At 39.6% G+C, this 26116-nt stretch overlaps 1 protein-coding gene across 3 annotated transcripts; it reads left to right on the top strand.

Moving 5' to 3' along the window:
- The first annotated feature begins 998 nt into the window (after nucleotides 1–998).
- hook3 (hook microtubule-tethering protein 3) lies at nucleotides 999–24144 on the top strand. Of its 3 annotated transcripts, none has more exons than XM_074618284.1 (24): nucleotides 999–1178; nucleotides 7960–8045; nucleotides 8496–8568; nucleotides 8901–8951; nucleotides 9123–9255; nucleotides 9391–9458; nucleotides 9681–9743; nucleotides 10307–10390; nucleotides 13656–13819; nucleotides 13933–14073; nucleotides 14326–14413; nucleotides 14562–14675; nucleotides 14823–14933; nucleotides 15259–15343; nucleotides 15436–15505; nucleotides 17609–17749; nucleotides 18093–18180; nucleotides 20099–20133; nucleotides 20273–20355; nucleotides 20546–20646; nucleotides 20756–20860; nucleotides 21026–21097; nucleotides 21961–22097; nucleotides 23985–24144. In XM_074618284.1, exons 1-24 carry the CDS (start codon nucleotides 1122–1124, stop codon nucleotides 23998–24000), a joined length of 2166 nt encoding a protein of 721 aa, XP_074474385.1. In that variant the 5' UTR covers nucleotides 999–1121; the 3' UTR covers nucleotides 24001–24144. The 3 variants fall into 3 exon arrangements, with proteins under 3 accessions (XP_074474385.1, XP_074474386.1, XP_074474387.1); XM_074618285.1 differs by lacking the exon at nucleotides 23985–24144 and adding an exon at nucleotides 22289–22454; XM_074618286.1 differs by lacking the exon at nucleotides 23985–24144 and having other exon boundaries at nucleotides 21961–22240.
- The last annotated feature ends 1972 nt before the right edge of the window (nucleotides 24145–26116 follow it).

Here is a 26116-nt window from a genome sequence, read left to right as displayed (position 1 = left end):
AAATTACTAGTTTTGTCAGAAATCTGTAACAGATGACTCCTAACATATTTATTCTATTTGTGCCCACATAGCCCATGCTAATGCCTTTTCTTTCTCTGGCTGCGCCACAAGCAAGGAAGACCAGATGCTGAAGGTCTGGGGCCCCGAAGGTCCAAAGTTGTCTCCATGGCAATTACTTAAAGGGAATGTTCGTAACTTCTTACACGTATAAATCAATCCGGGTCGGTGTCCCGTGCGCGCTCACGTGTGGCTACGCTGTTCAGACTCAGACTCCAACACAAACTACACCGAAGCACCAAAACCACAAAGTTATATCTAGTGAAGCCCGTCTTGCAAAACAGTCTTGTGTATTTGCAAATCGCCCCGTATTTTTGTGGATGTGACTTTACACAACACAAATACAAAAATACGTTTGTGGGTAGTGAAATATTTGCAGATCATGGGACATATTTGTGAATTGTCTTCTGTGGATTACAACTATTATCTACAGATCTGCTGCGGTACCAATCGGACAAAATTCTGTAAACAAACAGGAGGGAAGTTGTAAATGTCAAATAGCCCACAAATACACAGGAAAGCGATCTGCAAATGCACAAATAGCATTCCACGTGTAGAAATAGATGCACAAATGTGTAAATATCACTTTACATGTAAACCTTAAAATAGGTATTTACAGAGTATAGTTATGCGTATTTGCAAATCGCCCTGTATTTTTGTGAATGTGACTTTACACAACACAAATACAAAAATACATGTTTGTGGATAGTGAAATATTTGCAGATCATGGTACATATTTGTTGTCTTCTGTGAATTACAACTAATAAAGTCCATTAAAAACTTCCATACACACCTTTTATGTGTCATTCATGTCCCATGGCTAAATTGCTCAACATGGAGTTTTTTTTTCTGGGAGTTTTCCTTTATGCACTACAGACTCCGCCCCCCGCCCCAGTCCTCCTCCGGCAGACGCCGGACTGGCTAAGCAGCGAACCCGACTATTGGCCGACAGAGAGCCGACAGAGAGCCGACAGAGAGAGAGAGACGTCGGGAGTACATGAAGCCTGTGAACTGTTAACTTCAGGCTCTGTTCACCACTCAAAGTCGCTCTACGTTAGTTAACGATGACTACATCGGGGCCCTTGGATCGTGTGGAGCTGTGTGAAAGCCTCCTGACATGGGTAGGTGTATTTTCACTGACAGACAGACAGTTCTCCAGCTAGCATACAGAAGCTACTGCTAGCTGGATGAGCTAACATTAGCAGGCTAGAGGAACATGACACGTTGGTTACGTAGTCAGGCCAGCTGTTAGCTGCTCGAGCTGCTGATGTGTAGCTTCCTAGCCGCCAGCCAGACAACCATCTACCCAGTCTAGACTATCATTTAGGGTTATGTGCAGTTGGGTGTTTAGTTAGATCAACTTTCCTGATGCTCTGTTGTGTGTTGTAACCGGCTGGATCAGACGACAGAGACATTGGCCTTGTTATGGTTCAACGCTGTCTTTAGTGAAGGCTTTTTCCTCTGGATTTCGGTGTCTGCTTTGAGGATGAAGTCCTGTCATTGTTAACCACTGTCCCTTCCCAATTTTTCTTGTTCAAAAAATGTCAAATACAGGCTATAGCTTAGAGATTGTGTAGGATCACATGCTACCGATTTGTAGCTTGTTTACATTGTTGAGTGCTTTGGTGCAACATAAAGCAGAGAGGGGATTGATGTAGGAGGGGAGGGGGGATGCTGATATGAATATGATATTCAAGATATTCACTGTTAATGTCACACATCTGAAGAAAAAGTCCACAATCTCTAAACTGTGATGTAGACTTTCACTTATAGGGCAGCTATATAGACCTATTTATGATGCTTTAGCTTTTCATCACAAGCCAGATGTTCTTAACAGCATTGTGAATGGGTTGGTTGGCTGACATGGCATGTGATGGAAACTGTGCATTCTGGGTACTTCCATGTTTCCACTGGCATACATGTCAGTAGTGTATGATGAAAACATGCATGTGGAGCTTAGTACAAGCAAACTATAGTCATGTGCTTCTATACATGTCATCTAATCATTTCATCTTTGAGGATGACTTCCTGTCATTGTTGACCACTGTAGCTTTCCCTTCCCAATTCCTCTTGTTCAAAAAATGTCAAGTACAGACTAGCTTACAACGAAATCTGTGACCACCCGAAAAAAGGGAATCAGATTTGTAGGATCACATGCTACCGATTTGTAGCATGTTTACATTGTTGAGTGCTTTGGTGCAACATAAAGCAGAGAGGATTGATGTAAAAATGCTGATATGAATATGATATTCAAGCAGATAGACATTCACTGTTAATGTCACACATCTGAAGATATAAAGAAACATCTCTAAACTGTAATGTAAAGACTTTCAATTATAGGGCAGCTGACTGCATATGTATGATGCTTCAGCTTTTCATCACAACCAGATGTTGTAAAGAGCATTGTGAATGGGGTTGGCTGACATGGCATGTGATGGAAACTGTGTATTCTGGGTACTTCCATGTTTCCACTATATACATTACTGGCATAAATGTCAGTAGTGTATGATGAAAACATGCATGTGGAGCTTAGTACAAGCAAGCCACCCCCTCCTTCTCAATAGTCATGTGCTTCTATACATGTCAACTAATCATACTTGAAATCAATTACTGGATTCCCCTTTTGTGAAATTGAGACCTTTTCAGAAATTGTGTGTTTAATGTGACATTTACTGTCGCCTCCTCCTCTTGTTGTCATAGCTCGGCTTATGTATGGCAACTCAGAATTGCCTTCATGTTCCTAGTAATGATGTGGTCGGCAAACATTCCTCACATACCTGTTAACTGTGAAGTCACAGCATTGAGTGTGACTGATTGTGACTGAAACGCATGAGACCGTCTGTACCTCTTACGAAATAGCAATAGAGATATCTAGGCAACTGTTTATGCTTTAGGCCAGTGCAATAACAGGTTTCAAGTAGTTTTGATTGAAGGGATACTGAACGACACAGCTCTGTTGTATAGAGGGAAAAGACCACTTAACAAAAGAAAAAAAAAACTAAATACATACAATATAGCAGCACGGCCTAAAAATACTCACGTCTGACATTTATGGCTCACAGATGCTTTACACTGAAATGATGCGCTGGGTTACACATCACCAAAGCAACTAGGTGCATTGTTCGCATTGTCTTGGTTATTTTTGTAGCTGAAACTATTTCAGCAGGCACCGTGCACATTCACTGTTGCTGTCGAAGTTGTACAAAGTTGGCATGTTGCATGTACTGTTCTTCCTTTTGGAGAAATGCATATAATCCAACCAAAGAGCTGACCGATATGCTGTATGACGGAATCTAATGTGGACATAATAGTTTAGATGTGCAATTATCTGCTTCACTCTAATCACTAGTCCTAGTCTAGTCGTCATGTGACACGTGCGTTTTCCTCAGCAACTCCTTTGCCAACTGTTTCCACAAACTAGTAGGTGTTGGTTTCCTTTTCTGACCTCAGTCCACTCCGCCTGAGTTGTGTATGTCCGTAGTGGACTTAAGCCAATATTTTCAAGGATAAGATTGTTTTTTTTATGGCTTTAGGTGTGTGGTTTTTCAAAATATGAACACACTCATTTTGAATAGATAAGAAATTCAGTTTACGTTACATTTCTATTGTTTATTTTCTATTTCGTGGCCATTTGTGTGCTGCTACGATGTTGTTATTGTTCATGTGACTCACAAAGCTGAGAGGGTTATCATGGGAAATGCACCTTTTGATGAAGCATTTTCTGTCTGAAACAGTTACACTGTCAAACACTTTTCAATGTTGATATTAGTTATCGTGGACATTTGCCATTGTGAAGCAGGCAGTCTCTTTTGAACTTCTTTCAGTTCAACTCTGTTGAGCTCTCTTCTTATCTGCCCTTTTAGCAGATTGCTATGGATGATGTGATCAAAGCAGACTGAATGTAATCTGGCAAGACCGTGGAACATGAGTAGATCTAGCTGAACTAGAACCTGAAAATCCCCTCAGATCACATGATGCTTTTGTTTCCAGATTAATTGGTTTTCAATCATCACATTGCAGCTCCCACACACAGATTGGGCACCAACAGGAACTAAGATACTGTAGAGACAAAATGGCACAATATGTTCTGACCGTACACACCCAGTACTGAGAAGGCATGTAGGCCCTTCAGTGACCAAAATGTACAGCTACCGGTTCAGATGGTTATTGCTGTTGAACTAGCAATGAGCAGCAACACCATGGTAGCTGTAAAAGCTGTTTTCTGAAATAATGAAGTAGAGTAGGGCAATAATTCACTATGATAATTTAGCATCTTTCAATGGAATCATATTGTGATGAAGTAATATATCGTGATACACAATTAATTTGTCTAAATTGATAATAACAAGCACATACTAACCGAAATTTCTCATATTTCTCAATACTCATTTGCCAAATAGGTAATTCACACAGGAGTATTGGCTTTACCATGTCGCTATTTCATATAGACTATTCATTTTTTGAACTACCAGAAAACATTCTATATCGTGATATATAGTGTAATCGAGATATTAAAATACCTATATCGAGATGAAAGATTTTGGCCATATCGCCCAGCCCTATAATGAAGAGAATACAGGAAATATTAGACCAATAGATGCAGAAGTGGTTGTTCGCCTCCTTTTCTGCGATCAGTGCTTCAAGGTTGGCGATTAATATCATAAGAAGCTGATTGAGAGGTGATCATGATGACATGGTGTAGCACAGAGCTGTCTGTGAAGACTTCTGATATATATCTGACAACTGAATTAATCAACAACGTGAGGATAGCTCTTATTAATCCTTTTACACTGTTTGGGCCACAGGTCAATGACCTTTAGCCCAGGAACACCAGCTCAGAGGTTTAGCACAAGGACTAAACAGAGTTTCTGTCTTTGTTCTGTATTATTTACCAAATCATCATAATGGGCCGCTTGATTCAGCCAGCAAATTGTAACTAGACAAACCTTACTATCCATGAAGTTTGAACATGTAGTTATTGTTTCTTATCCACTGTAGATGAATATTCGGAAAAGATTCTTATGTCTATAATGATGTTGATTTCAGGGCAAACCTCTGTCTGCGATAGATTTGATCTTTAGCCTGTTGACTGTTATGGACGCATCTTTATCTCATTCCTGATCAGCATTCAAGGCATCAGGCGTTACAAAAAATAGCGAACATTTAAAAGCACAATGTTACGTGCTATCAGTAGTTGAAACAAGAGCTGCTGGCAAAAGAGAGCTTCTTCTTTCACAGAAGGCCGTTGACGGCAACAATGTCCCATACAGCATAAAGCGACTCACCAGCACTGCTCCACCGTGGCTTTTCAAGAGACATCACATGGGCATAACGTCCTGTTAAAAGGGCTTTGTTATCCAGTGGTATGTACACCACATGTTTGTTGACCTAACATACAGTCAAGCATGTAGAGCTCATGTGGCCACGAGAACCTATTGCTGCTTGGGGACAATAGTTTAGGGTGTAAAGCTATAGAGCCCTGCAAAAAGGAGGATACAATACCGTTGGCCAGTCAGTCAAAATGTAACTGATATTTGGATGTGTTGGACCTCAAGTACCTTGACTCATCAGCACCAGCCAAAACAGGTGTTGGATGATATTCCAGCATGACATCAAGCACCAGGCACATGTACGTCAAGCGCCATTGATCCCTTTCGTTCTCAGATAGGCTTTCTAATAGTCTGGTTGTCATGCTGCCACGTTAGGTGAAATGTGTTTGACCTTTGTGGGTTGTCTTTGTGTTTGTGAGCGATTTTAAGTTTTCTTTCCTTCCACCTCTTTCCTGCAAAGGGAAATGATGCAGACCAAATGTTTCTGTGGTGGAGAGCCACCAAGTTTCTACCATGACGCTTGGCTTGTTTCCAATTCATTTTTGCCACTCCTGGAGAAAAGTATTTTTTTCTTGTCGCAGTACAACATTGTTGACGCCAACAGTTTCATCACTACTCCATCCATTCTAATATGTATTAAAACATAAATCACTTGCCAGTATTGTGTTCTAATAGTAGGCTATGTAAACACAGGAAGTCAGCATGTAACCAACTCTACAAGACAGCGTAGCATCACAGGGAAGACTGTAATATCTTGATCGTGGTATGTAGTATACATTTTAGATTGTAATTTAAATTTGGCAGGGTAATTGTTGGAGCGGGTAAGGTTCACTCCGTGTCACAGTCACAGTGGTAACCGGGGTTATGTAATAATCAGGGGTATTGTTTTTGTGTTGGCTCTGGGCCAGTGGTTGGCCTTAGCTACTAGCTGTCTACTGATACACAGAGAGGCTCTCTTTTTTGGTGCTTGGCTACCTGAATAGGACTGCATGATTTTGAAAAAATATCAATTTATTTTGACTTTTGAATTTTTACATCATTAAAAAAAACTATTAAAATGATTATGGTGTGATTGTTTGATCTTTTCTTAAGTCTGTAGAATATGATGTCTAGGACAGGACATCTCTGCAGCACCACAATATTTAATATTATAATGGTATTTTGACACACATTTAAGCTTTAACAAATATTGCGCCTCCTGCGGTTTGAAAATTGCAGCAGGCCATATTGTGATGTCAATAAAATGATGATTACATTTGTTGATACAAGTAAATACAGATATTATTTTTAGATCAGGTGAAGGAGGGTGTCATCTGGTTGACAAGTCTGCCATTTGAAAGCTGTCATACATACAGTCATTCAGCAACAACGTAAGAAAATTTGAGTGTAACTTTCTAGTTAGATGTTTAGAAGTCAATCTAAACTACATTCGGAAGTGTTATCTGAATTTATCAAGTGACGGGGTGGATGTTATTTTGAGTGTCATGTTGCCCTCATGCCATGTGAAGTGTGTCCTTTACTGTGTATCAACTGTTTTCTTGTTTACTGACCTCTGTCTCTACTAATAAGTGATAGCACAGGGCTCTCAGATTGTTTTCTGTGGCTTACTAAGATGTTGTTCCATGTCTCAGACCTATGGAAAGAGTTGTAAATCATTTTAAAAGAATCAATCAAACAGGGGAATTCAACTTTGAATACTTGCATTGTGGCAAACACAGTAGTCAGAGATGGTGTTGTTCTTGCATCATGTTTATTTTAAGAAGATTTGCTCTACAGCCGGTAGTTACATAGCAGTGGAGACAGCACCAAGCAAAATGGCATATTGTACCCAACACTTGCAGCTGCTTCTCACAGTAAAAAAAAAGAACGTGAATGAATGAGTTTTATGTTGGAAACAATGACGAGCTGAAAATGTATCCAGAAGTATTAAAGTCCAGCTTGAGTCTGGCTTAAAGCTCTCTGCTCAGGTCATTTTCAACCCGGTTACTTCATGTGGATCCAGGAGAAAACGCTTCCGTCAGGGATTTAACCTCTCAAACTATTTGACCAATCTGCAGAATTTCTTGTTTGTTGCCGTCTGCTATTGGTAAATCTGTGTGACTAAGCACTCGAGAGCTGCACGTTGAGCTACGTAATGAAAAGCGAGACCGACGGAAAGACGCGCAGGCAGAATTTAAACCTCGTCATTTTCTTCCTGTCAGAATATCAACATTCCTGCTTTCAATTTCCCCCTCCTTTGGCACGTGGACCGTTGGCATGTAGACTGAAAAATCTTCACTTCTGTCTGGGCAACAGACTTTCAGCCTGGAGGAAAAGTAGTAGAGAAGGATACATAGGAGGGAAAGGAAACAATGGCACACCAAGTGAGAAATCAAGATCGAGTGATGTAAGAGAAACTGAGCAATGATTTGAGAGAAATGTTGCAGGAACAGTAAGGTTTGAGCTGCACAATTGTCTGTATTTACTCTGGCCTTCAGGGAGCTCATTATATTTTAGGTGTGATTATTAATAAACTAGTAACAGTTTTATCATGCACCCAAGAACTCAATGTGTTTGTCTGTTTGTTGTTTAGATCCAGACATTTGGAGTGGAGGCTCCATGCAAGACAGTAGAAGAATTGACGAGCGGTATCGTCATGGCCCAAGCTCTGCAGAAAATGTAAGTTTTCATCCTTTCGGTGTTTCGGTGTTAAGAAAAATGCATTATATGTTCTATCAATTGCATTTTTACAAAAAAATACTTTTTCTTTCTATGTTATTTTACATTGATGGTGGCTTGTTTTGCCGTTCCTGTGGAGACTGAATTATACGTTGAAAGAATATACCATAATGTAATAAAGTAATAACATTAGGGATGTCACAAGAAGTGATGCTTCGGTACCAAAATTCTGAAAACGTGCCAGTACTTGTTTTTTTTACAGTACCACAGGTACTGTCAGGGCTTGACACTAATGGCATCTAAAATCCAAAATTAACACTAGTTCAAAGTGTGTATTGCTTTGTTTTTTTTGTTTTTACAGTGGTAAAACCTGTAGATTCTGAACATGCCCCCTCAAATCAAAACTTTACGCTTTTAATCCCTATTCTCTTTTCTGTCTGAATTTTCTAGAGATCTAGTGTATTTCAATGACGCTTGGATTAGTAGAATCAAGCCAGACGTTGGGGACAACTGGAGGTTAAAGGTAAGCATCATTAGTCTTTGTTTTATTAGTAAGTGTGCATGGTTTAGGTTTTATGAGACCATTTTTTCCCATTAGCTAATGACATAGCAGACCATTTCGAGTGTAAATGAATAATGTATTTATCCAGAAATGGTAATTATTTGTTGGTACTGTACGTTCCTAATGACTGATGTGATCCTACTACTACTTTGTCACATTTTGAAATATTGATATATCTGTCTTAACCTTTTTTTGTGTCACCCGTATTACTAAAACTCTGGTTCAATATAGCCTGTGTCAGTTGTATTTCTAATATTCTAGGGACACCTTTCATAAATGCTCTCTCATTTCAGATCAGCAATCTAAAGAAAGTTCTGAAAGGCATCCTAGACTATAACCAGGAGGTAAGAAGAATCTACTGTATTAATTTTGATTTGATCAGCATCCACATTACATAAGCAGATGTGTTGCTAGTAGAGATACTACCCTTAATCCCTGTAGCACAACACAGGCCATGATAATCCTGTTTTCATATAATGATATATTTTGAAAACTCCTTTTTTGTGCCCGTCCAGATCCTAGGCCAGCACATTAACGACTTTACACTACCAGATGTTAACCTTATCGGAGAACACTCTGACGCATCAGAGCTCGGGAGGATGCTTCAACTTATACTGGGCTGTGCTGTCAACTGTGAACAGAAACAAGGTGCATATCTCATACTCTGTGTGTGCTTGTCAACATGTGTGTGATATGTAATTTGATACTGGAAAACAAGGTTTTTATGATACAACTGACTCAGAGGCTCACATCATTTTGTCTTATTTCTCTTGCGTTCTCTAGAATACATCCAGACCATAATGATGATGGAGGAGTCGGTGCAGCATGTCGTCATGACAGCCATCCAAGAGGTGAACCATCATGCTTATTATAACAATTGATTAATGATGAGAATAAGGTGGGATTTGTCAGACGCAGGGTTACGGGCTGGGATTTGGGATGGCACATCTGCAGGATCAGATGGTAATCCTGTGGGTGTGGGCTGGTTGTCATGGTTACCAAGGTGTAACAAGTGTTGGCACTGTACACTTAACTTCTTCCAACCATTAACCCATGTTTTTGTGTTTCTGCAGCTGATGAGTAAAGAGACTCCAGTGATGGGAGGAACTGACTCGTACGTGGATCTAGACAGACAGGTATGGAGACTTCATAGAACATCACTGTTGTGCCTTTTAATACATGTCTGTTTTCTAACAGTGCCATCAATGAGGGTCTCAAATTTCAGAAGACAGATTTAAGAAGAAGAATGAAAGTTTAAATGAAACTGGCCCGTATTAAATAGACTTGACTTTTAAGGTACATTATTGCACATTCACACTCTTTGAAATAACACAGAGATACCCTGCAGTATCAGGATTTTCCACTGAAACCTCAACACCAATGTCATTACCCAAGTACAAAGTGCTCACTGTAAAACTTGACCCAGATCTTCCCCCTCAGCCAATGTTTCACCCTCCTCCTCTTTCAGCCACAGACCCGTAAAACAGCTGGATGTGTGGAAAAGCTAGCTTCAACAGAAGTACACATCTCACTCTGTTTTTTGGGGGGGGGGGTTTTCTGGGTAAATGTATTTATTTAGCCCTTGATCCAACATGTCCTTGAGATGTAAATGCGTAGCCTCGTCCAAGTGGACAATAAATGGTGTGGAAATGAAATAAAATCTGCAGGGTTTTTCATTATTGTTTATTTCTGGTCTCAGCTCAAGAAGACGGCAGAGGAGCTGAACGACGCTTTGTCTACCAAGGAGGAGATCGCCCAGAGGTGTCGGGAGCTTGACATGCAGGTTGGTTTTATGCAGTTGTAACCCCCCCACACCCCCATGTTTTAGGCTGTTTGATCGCTGGTTTTGGAGACACCATAGTGCACTGTGCGGGCACTCTTTATCGTGTGTCTGAATGACCTAACGTGAAAGACATAACACCACCAGTGGGCCTGGCGAGGTTGTAGAAGTCAGTTAGTTATCACAGTGGCACACTATTGAGCATGTGAATAACTGGCATTAAAGTCTGACATTAAACATTATTATTTGCTGCCTGTTATTATGAGAGGACTATTTGGTTTATGCATTCATGGTTGCTGAAATTAAAATGATCCTTCTATTCCATCATAGAGTTTCAAAATATGAATCAAATAGCAATATTGTAGGAAAACGCAGCTGTGGTCAAATGTATAATTTGAACTGTTGAATGTTAGGCATTGCTCATTTGCTCATTATGCAATGCAATTTTTAAGCTGAAAAGATAAATGAGCACTTATGTACACTAGCTGTATTGTTTGCAGGAACGTAGTTAATTCCGTTCAATACATTCAAAGTATACAGAACAAATGACATGGTATAACGCGTCCTCCCAGTTAAGTTTTATTCTTACTTTTTCTGCTATATTTTGTAACTCTTTTACTATCTAACTGATTGTGTCATACTTCTTATAGCTATTTTCTGGTTACACTTTAAAAGCAGCTCCCTTTTTTGCATATGGTATCAAAACAGCTGTTTCTGTTGCTACTGATGGATTTTTCCAATTTACGTAAATATGTCCTTGTCAGATTTTTTTTTTTTTACCTTAACAGTGATGAGCTATTGCTTAAACACACTATCTATATCTATCTTCATATCAGTCGATCATAATGGACATATTTATTTACATTTATTTTCCGCTAATGACACAGAAAGATGGAGCTGTATTTTAAAGTGTCACCTGCTCTCCTGTTGTCTTCAATCCTCTTATTTCCTGACTATTTCCACACTGTGTGCCTTGCTTTAAAGGCCCTCCGTGTCCAAGAGGAGCGTGATAGACTGAGGTTAGACTTTAATGAGCTAGAAGAGAGGGTAAATCCACACTTTTCTTTTCTATCTGCCTCTTTTTCTTCCATCCATGGTGTGTGGTGTGTCTAAATAGTCCTGGATTTTATTTTTTCAGTCTGCTTGCACCAGCATCTCTTTCGAAATCCAGATCCCCCCCCCCAACCCCTTCTCCTAATTACTGTATGTGTGCATGTGTGTGTGTGTACACGTTTGTGCACAAGTGTTGTTGTGCACACGTATACACACGGTCCTCTTTGGGGCACACCAGCCACATCTGCAGATTTGTGTGGGTGTGTCAGTTGTCACCCCTTCACTTATTATCCTCTGCCTTTTTTTACCTCGGTGTGTTTCATTGCTTTCCCACAGCAGTAGTAGACCGTAAGGGGAAGTATCTACACATACTGTATATTACTCATATGGGATGTTACTATTTTTGATTCGTTTCCCCCTAGGAATGAAAAATGATATAAGTGCACATCAAAAACCTTTTCATATATATAAAAAAATAGGACTCTGGTCAGAAAGCAGTAATACTGTAACTCAATACCTGCAGGAATTGGATTTTTTTGAGTGGTTCTAAACACAGTTTTGATATATTTTTCATTTTTTCATTTCAAAATGTATTTTTCGAACAAAAAAAAATGTAAAATTAAAAAAAGAGAATAATCATACAAACAAGTGGACAGCCCGAAAAAAAAGTAATATTTACATACAATGAAAAGCATAAGCAAAAGAAATTGCCAAACACTTGATGCCATGGTTTACATATTTGAAAAGGAGTGAGAAGTACAAACTTATTTAATCCCACCCCTTCTCCATAAGTCGTTCATAGATAATTAACCAGCTTCCTTATTGAGCTAAACATATACTCTAATTAATTTTCCTAAACTTGTCTAAATATAATAATTATTACCTTTTTTATCTCTGTCATACAAAAATATAAATGAATTACTGATATAATTATCCTTATCAAAATAAAAATTCATTATCAATCAAGAATACCAATTCATTACTTATAATGTATCTTAATCACAATAAAAATGTATTACTTACATATTTTTTATCTTAATCATATTGACTCGTTGTTATATAGGCTCTTGAGAGAATTTTCACAGTGGTGCAAGTTCTCCCAGAACGCTTCCACGTAACAGTGTTACCGACATTTAAATGGCATACATTTTACACATAGAAGTGTTAGGGTGCTTTCATAAGCCATAGTCTACTTTTGGTTTGTTTTCTATTTCTAGTCTGGTTCAGTTTCACCTGACCTGAGGGGCATGTATGAAGTAGCGAAATGTGTCTTTTTCCTCTCGAGAGCTGCCACTTGTATGTAGGGAATCACAGACTTTGATATATTGCTGTTGAAGTGTTTTAACTTTTACTCAGCACTGAGCTACTGTGCTCATGAATCCCTTCTCGTCCACGAATCACACCAGAGTTTGATTAAAACAGACTAAATGTTGGCTTGTGAAAAGGCCCTTAAACAACATTTAAAAAAAAAAAAAACATAGCTACTGTGTCAGAAGAAAAGTCAGAAATGCCTATTGACGTTTATTTTAAAGCCCCAATATTTTGAAGAAGGGTTATTGACTTGATCCTGGCATATTCATAAACAGTCAGAGTTGAGAACGTATGGTATGGCTTTACATGCCAAGTAATTAGAAATTGATTCATATTACAGATATGTTTCTTTTTTCTTTTAAAAAATATGAAGATCAGTTCGTATATGTTTTGAGGTGCAGCAGACTTAGTAATTAATTACTGTCATTAGTGTTACATTCAAAACAAACAAAATCAATCTGCTTCTGCTTTGCTTTGTGTGGAGTTTGAAACCCTGTCTATCACACTGAGAAGGCAACATCAAACCATATGTAGCCCTCTCTGCTATGTTGGGAGTTTGTTGGTTTGCCACTGTTGAAGTGTGTTTGGTGTGTGCTTGCTTTATTACCAGAATCAATGCTGCAGTGATATAATAGTAACCTCATGGATTGAATGCTGTAAAGAAAAACGTGTACATTTAAATAGCTTGAGAGATACAATTTGAAAACTAACTTATTTCCCTTCTCTGCCCCTCTTCTCTCTATCTTTAACATTCCTTCCCTCTCTCCTTCTCTACACCTCTCGTGCTCCCTTCTATCCTTTTATCCTCCATGCCAACCATTCCTTTCTGCCCGTTTTCGGTTTTTCTTTTTGCCATTTCCATTCTTCGCCCTCCTTTTTTTTCTCGCTCTCTTCCCTCCCACAGGTGGCAGCCCTGCAAGAGGAGAAGAGCAGTTTGCTAGCAGAGAACCAGGTCCTGATGGAGAGACTTAACCAGTCTGACTCCATAGAGGATATAAACAGCCCTGCTGGACGCAGACACCTCCAGCTGCAGACACAACTGGAGCAACTACAGGAAGAAACGTTCAGGTGCGGACGTCGCTAGAAGGAGCGAGAGTTTGTCATATAAAAAAAGTTGAATTGACTGATGCTGATGTCAAAAATCTGAGATTTGAAAGATAATTATCCCTAATTTGTTCTAGGTTGGAGGCATCAAAAGATGACTACCGAATCCGTTGCGAAGAGCTTGAAAAAGAACTCCTGGACGTGAAGTCGCAGAACGAAGAGCTTGCGTCGCTGGCTGATGAAGCCCAGTCTCTCAAGGACGAGATGGATGTCCTCAGGTAAGATGGGGGGGAAGCAAAATCTGGGCTCTAAACATACTCCGATTACCTGAGTAGAGAATACTAAACAAGAGAGGGGATTCCAAATGCCTGATGGGAAAAAAATGATTCAGAAAAACAGGAGATGACGCAAGCCGAATAATGTATTGTTGAACCGCTATCCTGTTATTTCAAACTTCTGTTGTTACAGGTGTGCCGCTACACAAACACAATCTCGATAATGAAAGTGTTTGTTGTTGTTTCCCTCCCCAGGCATTCATCGGACAAAGTGTCAAAGCTGGAGGGCACAGTGGAACACTACAAGAAGAAACTAGAGGACATGGGACTCCTCAGGAGACAGGTACACAGACAACAATGCCTTTTATTGTGACAAGTTCTTCTACATTTTCAACACAGTACATTACACATTGTTAGTCTAACAACTGGCAATATTTCTATGTCCAAGTTAGACGGCACAAATTGACATTTCCTGTCGCTATTTTTTCCAGAATAAGCTTTTGGAGGAGAAGAACACGGTGTTAATGCAGGGCAGCGTCAGTTTGGAAGAGGAGCTACGGAAGGCGAACGCTACCAAGGGCCAGCTGGAGACATACAAGAGACAGGTATGCAACCGACAGCCATGTTGACTTTCTCACATGCAGTAATCATTACTTACATGGGCCCTTGGCTTGGTGATGTATCCCCAACATGTAACTATGTCACTATATAGTACTCACACACACATATGTATATGTCCTTTCTCTGCACAGGTGGTTGAACTTCAGAACAGACTGTCGGAAGAGTCTAAAAAGGCCGACAAGATGGAGTTTGAGTACAAACGCGTCAAAGAGAAAGTGGACTCTCTACAGAAAGAAAAAGATGTATGTACAATGTTATCAATAGAAGAACTGGTACACTATGACCCAACAGGAGGGATGATACAGCATAGTATCGCAATAGTTTGCATGGCAATATTGTATCGATACACAGACGTCAAGTATCGATATTTTTTTATAGAAACTATTAACCTCTTAACAATCCGACGCTGTTGTTCAACAAGTAAGAAGGAAGTGAGACCAAAGGCTACATAACTTTCAAATGCTGCAGTTTCAAAAAGTTATCTTCATTCCAGACCCCGCACTATTTACCTCTTGTCATACTTTTTTTTGTATAACTCCTTCCTGCTGTTTTCCTCTCCCTCTATAGCGTATGCGGACGGAGAGAGACTCTCTGAAGGAGACTATTGAGGAACTACATTGTGTCCAAGCCCAGGAGGGACAGCTCACATCAGGTAACATCAACAACTTGTCAACAGAAGCTCGGATAATCTACTTGGTCAAGCCTAAATGGTTGGGTTTAACCTGTATTAACTGTTCGTTTCAGGCTTGTTCCCGATGGCCAGCAACGACGGCTCTGATTCGCTGGCTGCTGAGATCACCACCCCAGAGATTCGGTAGGAATTTTAAACCCCACCACATTTTTTTTTTTTTGCTTCGGTGATTTAAAAAAGATGATGTTAGTTATAGTTGCTGATGCAGTACGAATATCAGATCTTAGAGGACATCTAATGTGTGTTATATTCCGTAGGTTACAGAGGAAGAAGTATTTGTATTCTCTGTTTAAAAAATATTTTTTACAAGACCTGGTTCCAAGTTTTTGGACACAGTTTATGGCACCCAATATTGCAACTTGCGTGCAAGACAGATATCAGTCAAGATAAAGGATAAGATTTGAGAGGTGCTTTACAATGACAGGGTCATAGGGCTGCAACGAGTGATTATTTTCTTTGTCTAATTAATCTATTGATCGTTATCTCGATTAACCGATTAGTTGTTTGGCATATAAAATGTCCGAAAATGTTGAAAAATATTGAGCAGGATGACGTCCTCAAATGTCTTGTTTTGTCAACAACTCAAAGATATTCAGTTTCCTGTCATAGAGGAGTAAAGAAACCAGAAAATATTCTCATTTAATAAGCTGGAATCAAAGAATTTGGACTTTTTTTCTTCTTAAAAACATTACTCAAACCGATTAATCGATTATCAAAATAGTTGCCGATTAATTTGATAGTTGAAAACAAATCGATTAATTGTTGCAGCTCTAGGGGAAGACAGTTGGATCCTCTGCTGATGTTGTTGATATTGTGTGTGTGTGTGTGTGTGTGTTCAGTGTGTCTGTTGTGCTGTTGTTCCCTCTGTAGCCAGATGGTTTCTAGCCTTCTCCTCTTTCTCTCTCTGCTGTTTTAAAGGTAGACGAGTTTGGCCTAAAAAAGAGCTGTCTCGCTCTGTAGCGACTTATGTAACAGTTGTGTGTGAGTTACATCAGCCTGGCTGCTGCTGGGCTGGGTTTTCCTGCTGGCAGCGTACCATGCCTGGATTTTTTTTTTTTTTTCAAACACTTGTGAACCAAAATAAATATGGATTTACATTTGAAATCCTCTAAAAGCTACTAATGGAAAAAAAAAAAAAAACATGACTTGAGTCAACCTCTAATCATTACCCTCTAGAGATAGAGTAACAAAAAGCTGTTGTACCCTGAGGTGATGTCATATCCTGCAAGCGTTTGAAGGTGGAAGTAAAGTGTTGCAATAGCTGTGAGATATCTGTGAGAGAAGAGCTCTGTGTGAAATATCAAATGAATGATGAGTCATGCTCTTTTATGTCTAGTTGGTTGTCAGTTCAGCACCCAACAGTGAGTGTGAAAAGCTGAATAAGGGCCTTTTTTGACAGATTCAACCTGTTGCTTTTATAAGCAGCATCTGGGACCGATTTGCCTGTCGGTTTCCTCTAAACTATAAAAACAGCCAGAACAACAGCTGGAATTGTAGTTATTCTCTCGATCTAACTTCAGAAACAGAAGAAATCCGGTCAAGTTGATGTAATATTTTCCCAATAAGCTCTTCTCAAATCTTTTCTTTGCCTTCTTTGGCCTGACCTTTGCGAGCCAGCAGCTGTGAGTTTGTCTGGAAACATTTAGTCAGTTGGAAAGGAGTTGGCAGCCACACCCTAAAAATCCCAAGAGCTCAACACTATCAAAAAAACAGATCCAATCTAATCTGTTTGGTAGCTGGATTGAAGGGAGGGAAGTATCTCAAGGATCTTTCCACCTCACATTTTTGTGTTCACCTGAGTACAAAGTTCGTCATCAGGAAAGCAGTGCAAGATAATAAGCTTCTATACAGCTTCTCGGTGGGCGTCTCACACATGTTTTTAGCTCTGGAGACAGTAATGTCGGTCAGTCTGACAGTCCAACACTTGTAGTATTACAGCAACATTACAGTAGTTTTGTTGCTGCTACTGTTTTAGCGTTAACTAAACAGAGCCAGCAGATGTGTTGCATGTGTTTGCATAAAGAAGAACTGATGTAATAATGTATTCTCACCGGTGGTAAATATAATGTAAGATTTAATTTTAGAGTGACATATCGAGGTAAATATTCGTCAGAATTGATGAGCACCGGTGTAAACAAATATTGTTTTCAACTATATGCGATCATTTATCAGTGTTTGTTTTGGAAATTAACACTTGGCTTCTGTCCGACGTGCTTTTTTTTACAGAGAACATTTGATTCGTCTTCAGCATGAGAACAAGATGTTGAAGCTGGCCCAGGAGGGATCAGACAATGAGAAGATCGCGCTGTTGCAGAGTCTACTGGAGGACGCCAACAGGAGGAAAAATGAGCTGGAGACGGAGAACAGGTCAGCAAAGAGCACGGAAACATGCAGCGTTAGCAGCAAGAGCAAACACACTTGAGGCTGAATCCTTTATTGCATTTACCTAGGAAAAACACTAAAAAAAATTCTCTTTCGTGCTCAATATCTTATCCAAATTTAATGAAAATCTTTTGGTCTTCTTGTAGTTTTGAGTTGTGTTTCCCTGTGTTGGGAACGTGGATCAATCTCTCATTTCTTTCCCCCCACACAAAGATTTTCTTTGTCTTTACTGGAATTTCAGTCAATGACCTTTTTAGCCAGCAGCCTGTCTCTCTGGTGTTTGCTCATCGCTGTCTATCTCGTTAAACTGGTCTTTTTCTTTATCTAGGTTAAACAATCAGCGCCTGATGGAGGAACAGGGTCAGGTAGAGGAGCTACAGAAGAACCTTCAAGAACAGGGTTCCAAAGCAGACGACGTAAGTAACGACACGTTTGTTCTGCATTGTGGGGTGCACAAGTTGAAATGTTGCCAGCAACCACAGAGAGTCAAATTCCCCATCATGCCACACAAGACTGCTGTACACCGCCCCTCCTGAACGCTTTTGATATTTTATTTTGAAAAAGTAAATTGCGAATGTGAACACTTTTTACACATCACATTAGTTTGCGTGTGTACGCTTGCCCCAGTGCATTTTGTTTCAACTAACTCTTGCCTAACAATAACCATTTCTAACACTCATCGTATCCACGATCACGTTTTTCTGTTTGTGTGCGCTCTTTTACATTGTTTCTATGTTGTAGCCGCAAGATAGCCTTCATAGCATCAGTGAATTAATTAATTAAATGTGAGATTAGACCAGTAACACAAATTTGTTCCAGTTCGTATTAACACTTGTGTTTCATTTCATCGCTTTCTTCTCTGTTCCTTGTCTCCTTCAAACCAGTTCCTACTAGGGGACAACTGGTATTTAGGATGGTTTGGAGCACCTCCCAAGAAGCTTTATATGTGAGAGAGAGAGAGAGAGCTTGCATGCATGCTAAACGCCATCTTTCTTCACAGCATAATTAACCCTGATTTAAAAATACTAAAATGATTCTTTCGCGGGTTGCCGGTTCCATTCCTTCCAGCCTGTGTAGATTTTGCATCCCATCACAAATGTTGTCCGTCTTGCTTTAACCAATCTGTCTTTTCACTCATAATTGAACACTTATTTTCAGTATTTTGACAACTCACTTTAAGTGTTTTATAGACGCAGTACAATTTATAAAAAAACAATTGCCTTAACGCATTGTCACAATTATAGAGGAATTGCTTATTTAAGTAGAAAAACTAGTATAATTTCAGTCAGGTTAAGGAGCTGGTGTGTCCAATGTCTAGTGCAAAGACGGGAGAGACACCTCCTTCACAGATTATCGCATGGATGATTCTTACCAATCAATTAAATACTTGTGCATTTTCTTTTCAAATAATGCTCCCACTCACAGACTATAGTAAGTATAACTTCCTGACAAGTTCCCTCTTTCAGACTCTGTTCTTTCAGGGTGTTAGTTTTTTTGATTTCCTGAAACAAATGTGTAACAACTCAGAATACATTTGCAGATTGTAAAAAAAATGCGATGTGTTAGTATATTTGTTTTAAGAGAATAAAACAAAAACTACAAAATGCAGTTTTTGCAAGAGAGAATTACAACTTCATGCATTTGTCCGACTGAGTTGTTGCACACGAGTACTTTTTTTCCTAGCTAGGTGTCGAGATTCTGCAGGTCTCTTTTTCCTTGTTAGAAACAGAAAAGCATCTTTTAATCACTCCTTTTGGCATCTTCTATGTGTAGATTTCTCCTCTCTGTAGAAACTCAACTTTTCCCTTTTCCTTGATGCTCTCTTCCTTTAGAGATTTTCTGCTCTCACATGATTCGGCTGCACACCACACGGATAGTGGTAAATCATAAAAAAAAAAAAATCCTGTAATTGGAAATATTCTTTGTGATCATCCAACCTTGGGAATCATGTTATCTCCCACTGAACGTTTTGCTTTGAGGTCTGCATTTCTTCTGTTTTGGGTTGCCTCATTTACAGTAATTCCAGATCTCTTACTGTGGTATGATACCACTATGATGACCTTTTCCAAACATTGTCTGCTGAACACTTCCCTCTGTTGGATGAGAAGGGAAATGTTGTATTGTGGTGCCTTTTTAATTACAACCTTTTCAACTAAGTGAGAGAACTAGCATGGCACACAAATGTGGCTGCAGGTATAAAGATGAAGAAGACTACTGCAACTCCTGCATTTATCCAACAGACTGTCTCTTTCTAGTACTTTTTGAAGATTTAAATTGTATAGATTGAAATATAATGCTTTTATAAAACACATCCTTTATTTGTCTTTTTTTCAGTCTTCCATTCTGAAGAAGAAATATGAGGAGCACATGTAAGTTACCGTCTTACAAACCCAGACATATGTTTTGCTGTGGCAAGGATGACATGAAACTTGATTCGAATAGGATGCTTAATATGAAGTATTAGACGAAACTAGGCCCTAAAAAAACCCATTTTTGACTCCTAATCAGGGAGAAACTACGAGAGCTGAACAATGAGTTACTGAAGAAGAATGCCTTCATCGACGAAATGGAGCCTAAATACACCACCAGCTGTGAGTTTGAATTCTGAATGTTTGACGCTTGTTGACCTCCATCCTCTCTTACCATCTATTCTTATCATTTTTTTTTTAAATTTGAAATGATTTAATGTTTTATGTTGTGGTGCAGATATATAGAGACATAAAAAGCATAGCAAAGGACAAATAAACTTAGCAAAAAAAAAATGATATTGTTGCCTCTCAGCCCAACGAGTGGAGGACCTGGAAGAGGCCTTGAAGAAGAAAGATGAAGACATGAAACTGATGGAGGAGAGATATAAGAAATACCTGGAAAAAGCCAAGAGCGTGAGTATATTTTTTTTACCAACATCCATCTTTAGTAACCAGCGATGGTCGCTGGAGGTGTGGGTCAACAAGAAAACGTATGCGATGTGATTGAACGTGTCTTCTCCAGGTGATCCGGACCTTGGACCCCAAGCAGAACCAGGGTTCAGGTCCAGAGGTCCAGGCCCTGAAGAACCAGCTGCAGGAGAAGGACAGGATGTTGCACTCATTGGAGGTAATTGAGGGGTTAGAAGAGTTGGATGGTCTGGAAAGGAAAAGGGTGGACCAGGCAGAGGAAGCCTGGGAAATACAACGGAAATAATTGGACAACGGTGTATTGTAGCTTAAAAAATCACTTTCACTGCTTCATTTTGTGTGTCTTTATGTTTCCTCCAAACAGAAAGAGATGGACAAGACAAAAAGCCAGAGAGATTACGAGGAGAAACTGATTGTGTCAGCCTGGTACAACATGGTAAGAAGGATCTTTACAGCCTGAATCTGTTGATGTAGCTATTTTTAAATGTGGCACACACTAATATACAGCTGAGATTTGTTTCCGAGAAGAGTGATAATTCACAACACAAAAGTCCATAATATCATAGTAATATAGAACTGCAACGATTAGTCCATTAATCATAATCTAATAATTAGTCAATCAAAACAAAATTGATTGGCTAAAATTGATTATTTTGAGGGTGAATAGGATAAAATAAATGTAACTAATAGATATCACCATTGAAACTTCTCAAATTGATTACTTACATTTTCAGAAAACGTTGTTAATGTATGTTTAGATATGCACTTACCTACATATTATTGCAAAAATAATTGTCCAGAAAACAATTGTGCTCACTTCTTAATGTGATAGACATTATAGAATCGATACAACATTATACTTCCTTTGTTACACATGGCATTCTGCAAGTTTTTATGTGTGAATTTGAATACTTCTGATGTTTTTTGAAATACCCATTTTTAGTGTAGGCCCAGTATTGCATGGAATATAAGAAGTCATCATCATTTGTAAGCCATGCAGGAAGCTATTTTAACCACTAGAGGGCAGCGTATGCTTTTCTATAAGCTTAAAAAACAATGTTTGCTCTGTTACACATTTGATCAATAGCTGGTGTTAATGTTCATGAGTTGTTAAATTGGTGCTAATATCGTGTTTGAGGTTGTGTTTGCTTTCTCATGCATCAGAATTAGTTGCACTGATGGTAGCTGATTCTCTTACTGACTGTGTGTTGTTCTGGCTCATACTGAGTCTCCATCTACTCACCGCCTAGTTATACGTATAGTGACCATTAAGAACATTGTACTGTATCTTTTCTACAGGGTATGTCTCTGCAGAAGAAGGCGGCTGAAGACAGACTCGCCAACACCGGATCCGGTCAGTCCTTCCTGGCCCGGCAGAGACAAGCCACCAGCACGCGCCGCTCCTATCCGGGCCACGTCCAGCCAGCTACCGCAAGGTAGATGGTAGCAGCAGGGCAGAAAATAAAAAAAATCCTGCGACAAACTACCTTACAAAATCCCCTGAACTTAACATACAAGTAGATGTGCCTTTTTTTAAAAGGCATTTCCATTCATTTCTAATGGACGTTCTTGTTTTCCTGCATTCTGCCTATTGATTTTCTTTTTTTTTTTTGTTCTTCTTGATCAGATCCATGAGGTAGAGATGCCAGGCAAGGCTGCCCAAAATCTCGCACCACTTTTTTTTTTTTTTTCCCTGACTAAGCATATTTTACCCTGAATTCCTGTGATGCCAGGCTCTTACCCTTTTAACACCCCCAGCATATTTAGTAGGGTCTGACTAATCGCTTCCTCCCTCTCAACCCACTGACCTTCCCCAACCTGTGGCCAACTTTTGTCAACCAGGTTCATTTGGACCCCAAAAGCTGAGAAGAAATCTCATCTTCTTCATTCATCATCTTTTGTTGTCTAGAGGAACCGCTCTGCCTGTTCATGCAGTATCTACGCACATCTCTACCTGTCATAGCGTTTGAGGGTCATCCTGTTTCTCAACTGGAGCTGGTAGATTTTCTGTCCCCACGATGTAGCTTTCAGCAGCGATTTTCATTTTACACGTGTCAATGTTTGAATTTCAAATGGAGAGATCTTCTGTCGTGTCATCGTGTTTTGAATTTTTTGAATTTAGATGCAATATTGAGCAACAAATACATTGAGGCATAGGAAGATGTATAGTCATCACATGGAAATGTTTGCTTTGCTAAATGATCTTTATAATAGGACTACATGGTTTGGGACTGCAATAATTGCGAATGGTCATTTCCCCTGAGATCAATACACAGCTGGGTTGTTTGCGGGCAAAGATCAATGTGCTTCGTAACTGTGTAGACTGGTTTTCATTATCTTTCTTAAGTAAACACCATCGAGCAAACCGGGAAAGGCGTCAGTTCACACGGTTTTAGCTTTACCAGCATTTACCAGGTTGTCTCAGACAACACCTTATGTGCCATAGTGTTCAATTTAAATCTATATACCACAGCATTTGGTCCATATTATCCTTGCAACACTGCAGGTGTCCCTCCTCACATGACAGAAAGATGCGTCGAAGTCGTGTCAGAGCTAGTCGTGAGAATCAATTGATTTCTATCATAGTGAAAAGGTTGTTCAAGGTGCGTTAAAGGGTGTTTTGTATTGCCCCATGTCACTTTAAGTAGGAATCTTGGATAGGAATGCTTGTTGTAGCTGTCCCTTTCTTTAACCCATTTGTTGTTCCACTTGTTTCACATTGTCACTTTGTTTAAAGCACATCATGAATGCTCTCTTATTAAAGGTATGATATGCAGCATTTTCCTAAAAAAAATCAATGTATAGACTGATACAAAAAGAATCCCTCTCAATCATCACTTATGCCTTTTATGACGAAGTACGTACGGTAATATGGCCAGAATCGGGGGCATTGAGAAAGTAGAGAAGAAGAAAAAGTCTGCGTTTCTGTCATTCACGAGCCAATCGAAACAGTGTCGTGCTTGTAGCATGACAGAAACGCCTCTCCGCGAATGCAATCAGAACCCGTCTCGATTCCCTGCTTTGCTCTCACTAACGCCGCTCCCTCTCTTCATTCACTCTATAGCGCGCTCGACCACAGCCGCTCTCTCTTTCTGAGCCGAGGAGGCGGAAAAGCCAACTTTGAATGCGGTGTGTTTTACAAACAGCAACCGACAACTGTTTGCATATTATACCTTTAACATGATGGACCTTTTAGAAGCTTTGGAATTAACCCTGTTCGTTTGCCGTGTTATGTGTTTAGATCAAGGCCAGAATCTCAGGCTAAACAAACCCTGCCGTCTGACCGTTGTCTCTCTCTCTCTCTCTCTCTCCTCCCTCAACAGCAATGTCACTGCATGACTGGCGCACCAATGAACTGGCCAAGCCTCATGCGGCCCGGCCCGTCTTTGGCTTATACGCTGGCCCCCGGGCTGGGCTGGGCTGGGCTGGGCTGGGCTGGGCTGGGCTAGGCTGAGGCACACGATGCATGAACTACCTGCCTGCCTACTGTTTGCATGACTTTGTGCGAATAACCAGCACACCGGCAGCAGCAGCATGAGCACTAACAACCCCTCTGCAGTATCATGCATCATTGTAACCTTCCAGACAAGCCTTGAGGAGGCCAGAAATTAAACTCCTTTCCACCCTTTCAGCTCCTTGCTCCTAATGTCCTCCTGCTCTCTGTTACCCTCTCTCCATTCTCCTCTCCTCTCCTCCCCTCTTCATGGACATGCCTGCTTGTGCTTCCCACACCGCATCAAGTCTGTTACAATTTATGTTACAAACACCAAGGACAGGGGCAGAATACCGCAGCATAGTCAGTCTAGTCAATCAAGCAGTTGATGTATTACTTTTCTGTCGTGTGTAACTCGACGTCGGCCGGCTGCTTCAGGATACCTCAATGACGTATTTCCACATATCTGTTTTTATTTACACGGTCGGAGGAGAGTCGACGTCAGCGTCAGCGTCAGCGTCAGCGTCAGCGTGAGAGGAATATTTGAGAGGTGTAGCCTGCAAATCAGCCTGCATAACAACAACAACAACAAAAAAAAAAGTATCTCCCCTTTAAACTTCTAAGTGTGTATCTCCTGCAATGGTTCTGCATCCTCAACATATTGCATCTTAGAAGTGGTTTTTACCTCAAGTATTAGTGAGTACAACAAGGAGAGCTTACGGGGCATTACTGTGTTGCCCTGTAGGACAGTTGGACAGTTTTTCAGTAGGAGCATAGGATGGCAAAATAAGTGTTTTTAAAACGAATAACATTGTTACAGATATGCTTTTATGCAGGACAAAAGCCCCCATTAAGCCTACTTGCAATTTTTCTTTATATTAAAATGTAATGTCAGTGGCTATATTGTAGTTGACTACTATTTGTCTAAGTAGCAAATAACCTGTGTTCTAATTTAGCCAAAAGCAAGACGGAGCATTTTTGTCACACATTTAATACATTTTAGCATAAATCACGAATGACAATTTGATAGAATTATATAAATAAATAAAATATTTTAAAAATAAGGATGTGAAACTGTACGTTAGCTCACACAGGCTAATGTGCAGTGCATTCATTTTGTTGGCTTGAAAGGGCTAACTGTTTTAAAAGAACGTAGAAAGGGAAAGCATTGCAACAATGTCAAAGGATCCTGTTGATCGCAGATCAAACCCTTGTTTAGGTCATAGTAACCCTGCGTTACTTTTTACAGTGTTTCGTTAATGCAACAGTTGTGTGAGAAACATTTTTTGGCATTAACGGAAGAAGTTGACTGCTTACATGTGCAGTGTTAACCAAATGAGTTATACAAGACACAACTTATGGTATCAGTAATAGGGAAACTTAACTCTGTTGCTGTAAGTCATATTGTTTGTTGTCTGTAGCTTTTTTTTTTAAATAAATGTGTTATTTAAATTTTATTTCCAGAGCGTATTAAAAGTATGTTGACAAACAGGGTGAGAAAATAAACACCCGGACCTAAGGATATATGCATATTATAGGCATAAGTGCATACATTTTTCAAATGAGAGAGATGGTCAGATCCTCCAATTTTAGTGCCTTTGTTTAACATTTTACATTTGAAAGAAAAAAACAAGAATGGCTGGTCTTTTTAGGAGTAAAGGCAGCGAGGCATGGCACCTTTTAAAGACCCGTTTTATCGTGTTATTTGAAAAGATCTTGACAAAAAACTTCAACTAAAGTAGGCTTAATGAGGGCTTTTCTTCTCTGTATTTTAACCTATTTTACTCAAATGTTATATTGTGTAACCTTGGTTTAATTCATGCCGTGCATTTTTATCTTACTGGCTTATTTATTCTTTTGCCGCTTGTACAGCAGTGTTGTTACATTTTGTTTTTATATATCAGTAGTATTATTATATCACCACTTATACCGTTCACAACGGATGTGAAGTTTCCATACGACATCGAGATACTGTTAAATACTCGTCTTATGCAACAAACGGAGGAGATGGGGTTTGAAATA

The sequence above is a fragment of the Sebastes fasciatus genome, chromosome 19 (assembly GCF_043250625.1).
Source record: "Sebastes fasciatus isolate fSebFas1 chromosome 19, fSebFas1.pri, whole genome shotgun sequence".
NCBI lineage: Eukaryota > Metazoa > Chordata > Actinopteri > Perciformes > Sebastidae > Sebastes > Sebastes fasciatus.
The sequence above is the reverse complement of the archived record's forward strand: the minus strand, read 5'-3'. Positions and strand labels throughout refer to the sequence as shown.

Coding starts and splice junctions, on each gene's coding strand:
- hook3 (XM_074618284.1), top strand. CDS start 1,122: ATGACTACATCGGGGCCCTTGGATCGTGTGGAGCTGTGTGAAAGCCTC. Junction 8,952..9,122: donor TCCTAGACTATAACCAGGAG/GTAAGAAGAATC, acceptor GTGCCCGTCCAG/ATCCTAGGCCAGCACATTAA. Junction 21,098..21,960: donor TGTCAGCCTGGTACAACATG/GTAAGAAGGATC, acceptor TCTTTTCTACAG/GGTATGTCTCTGCAGAAGAA.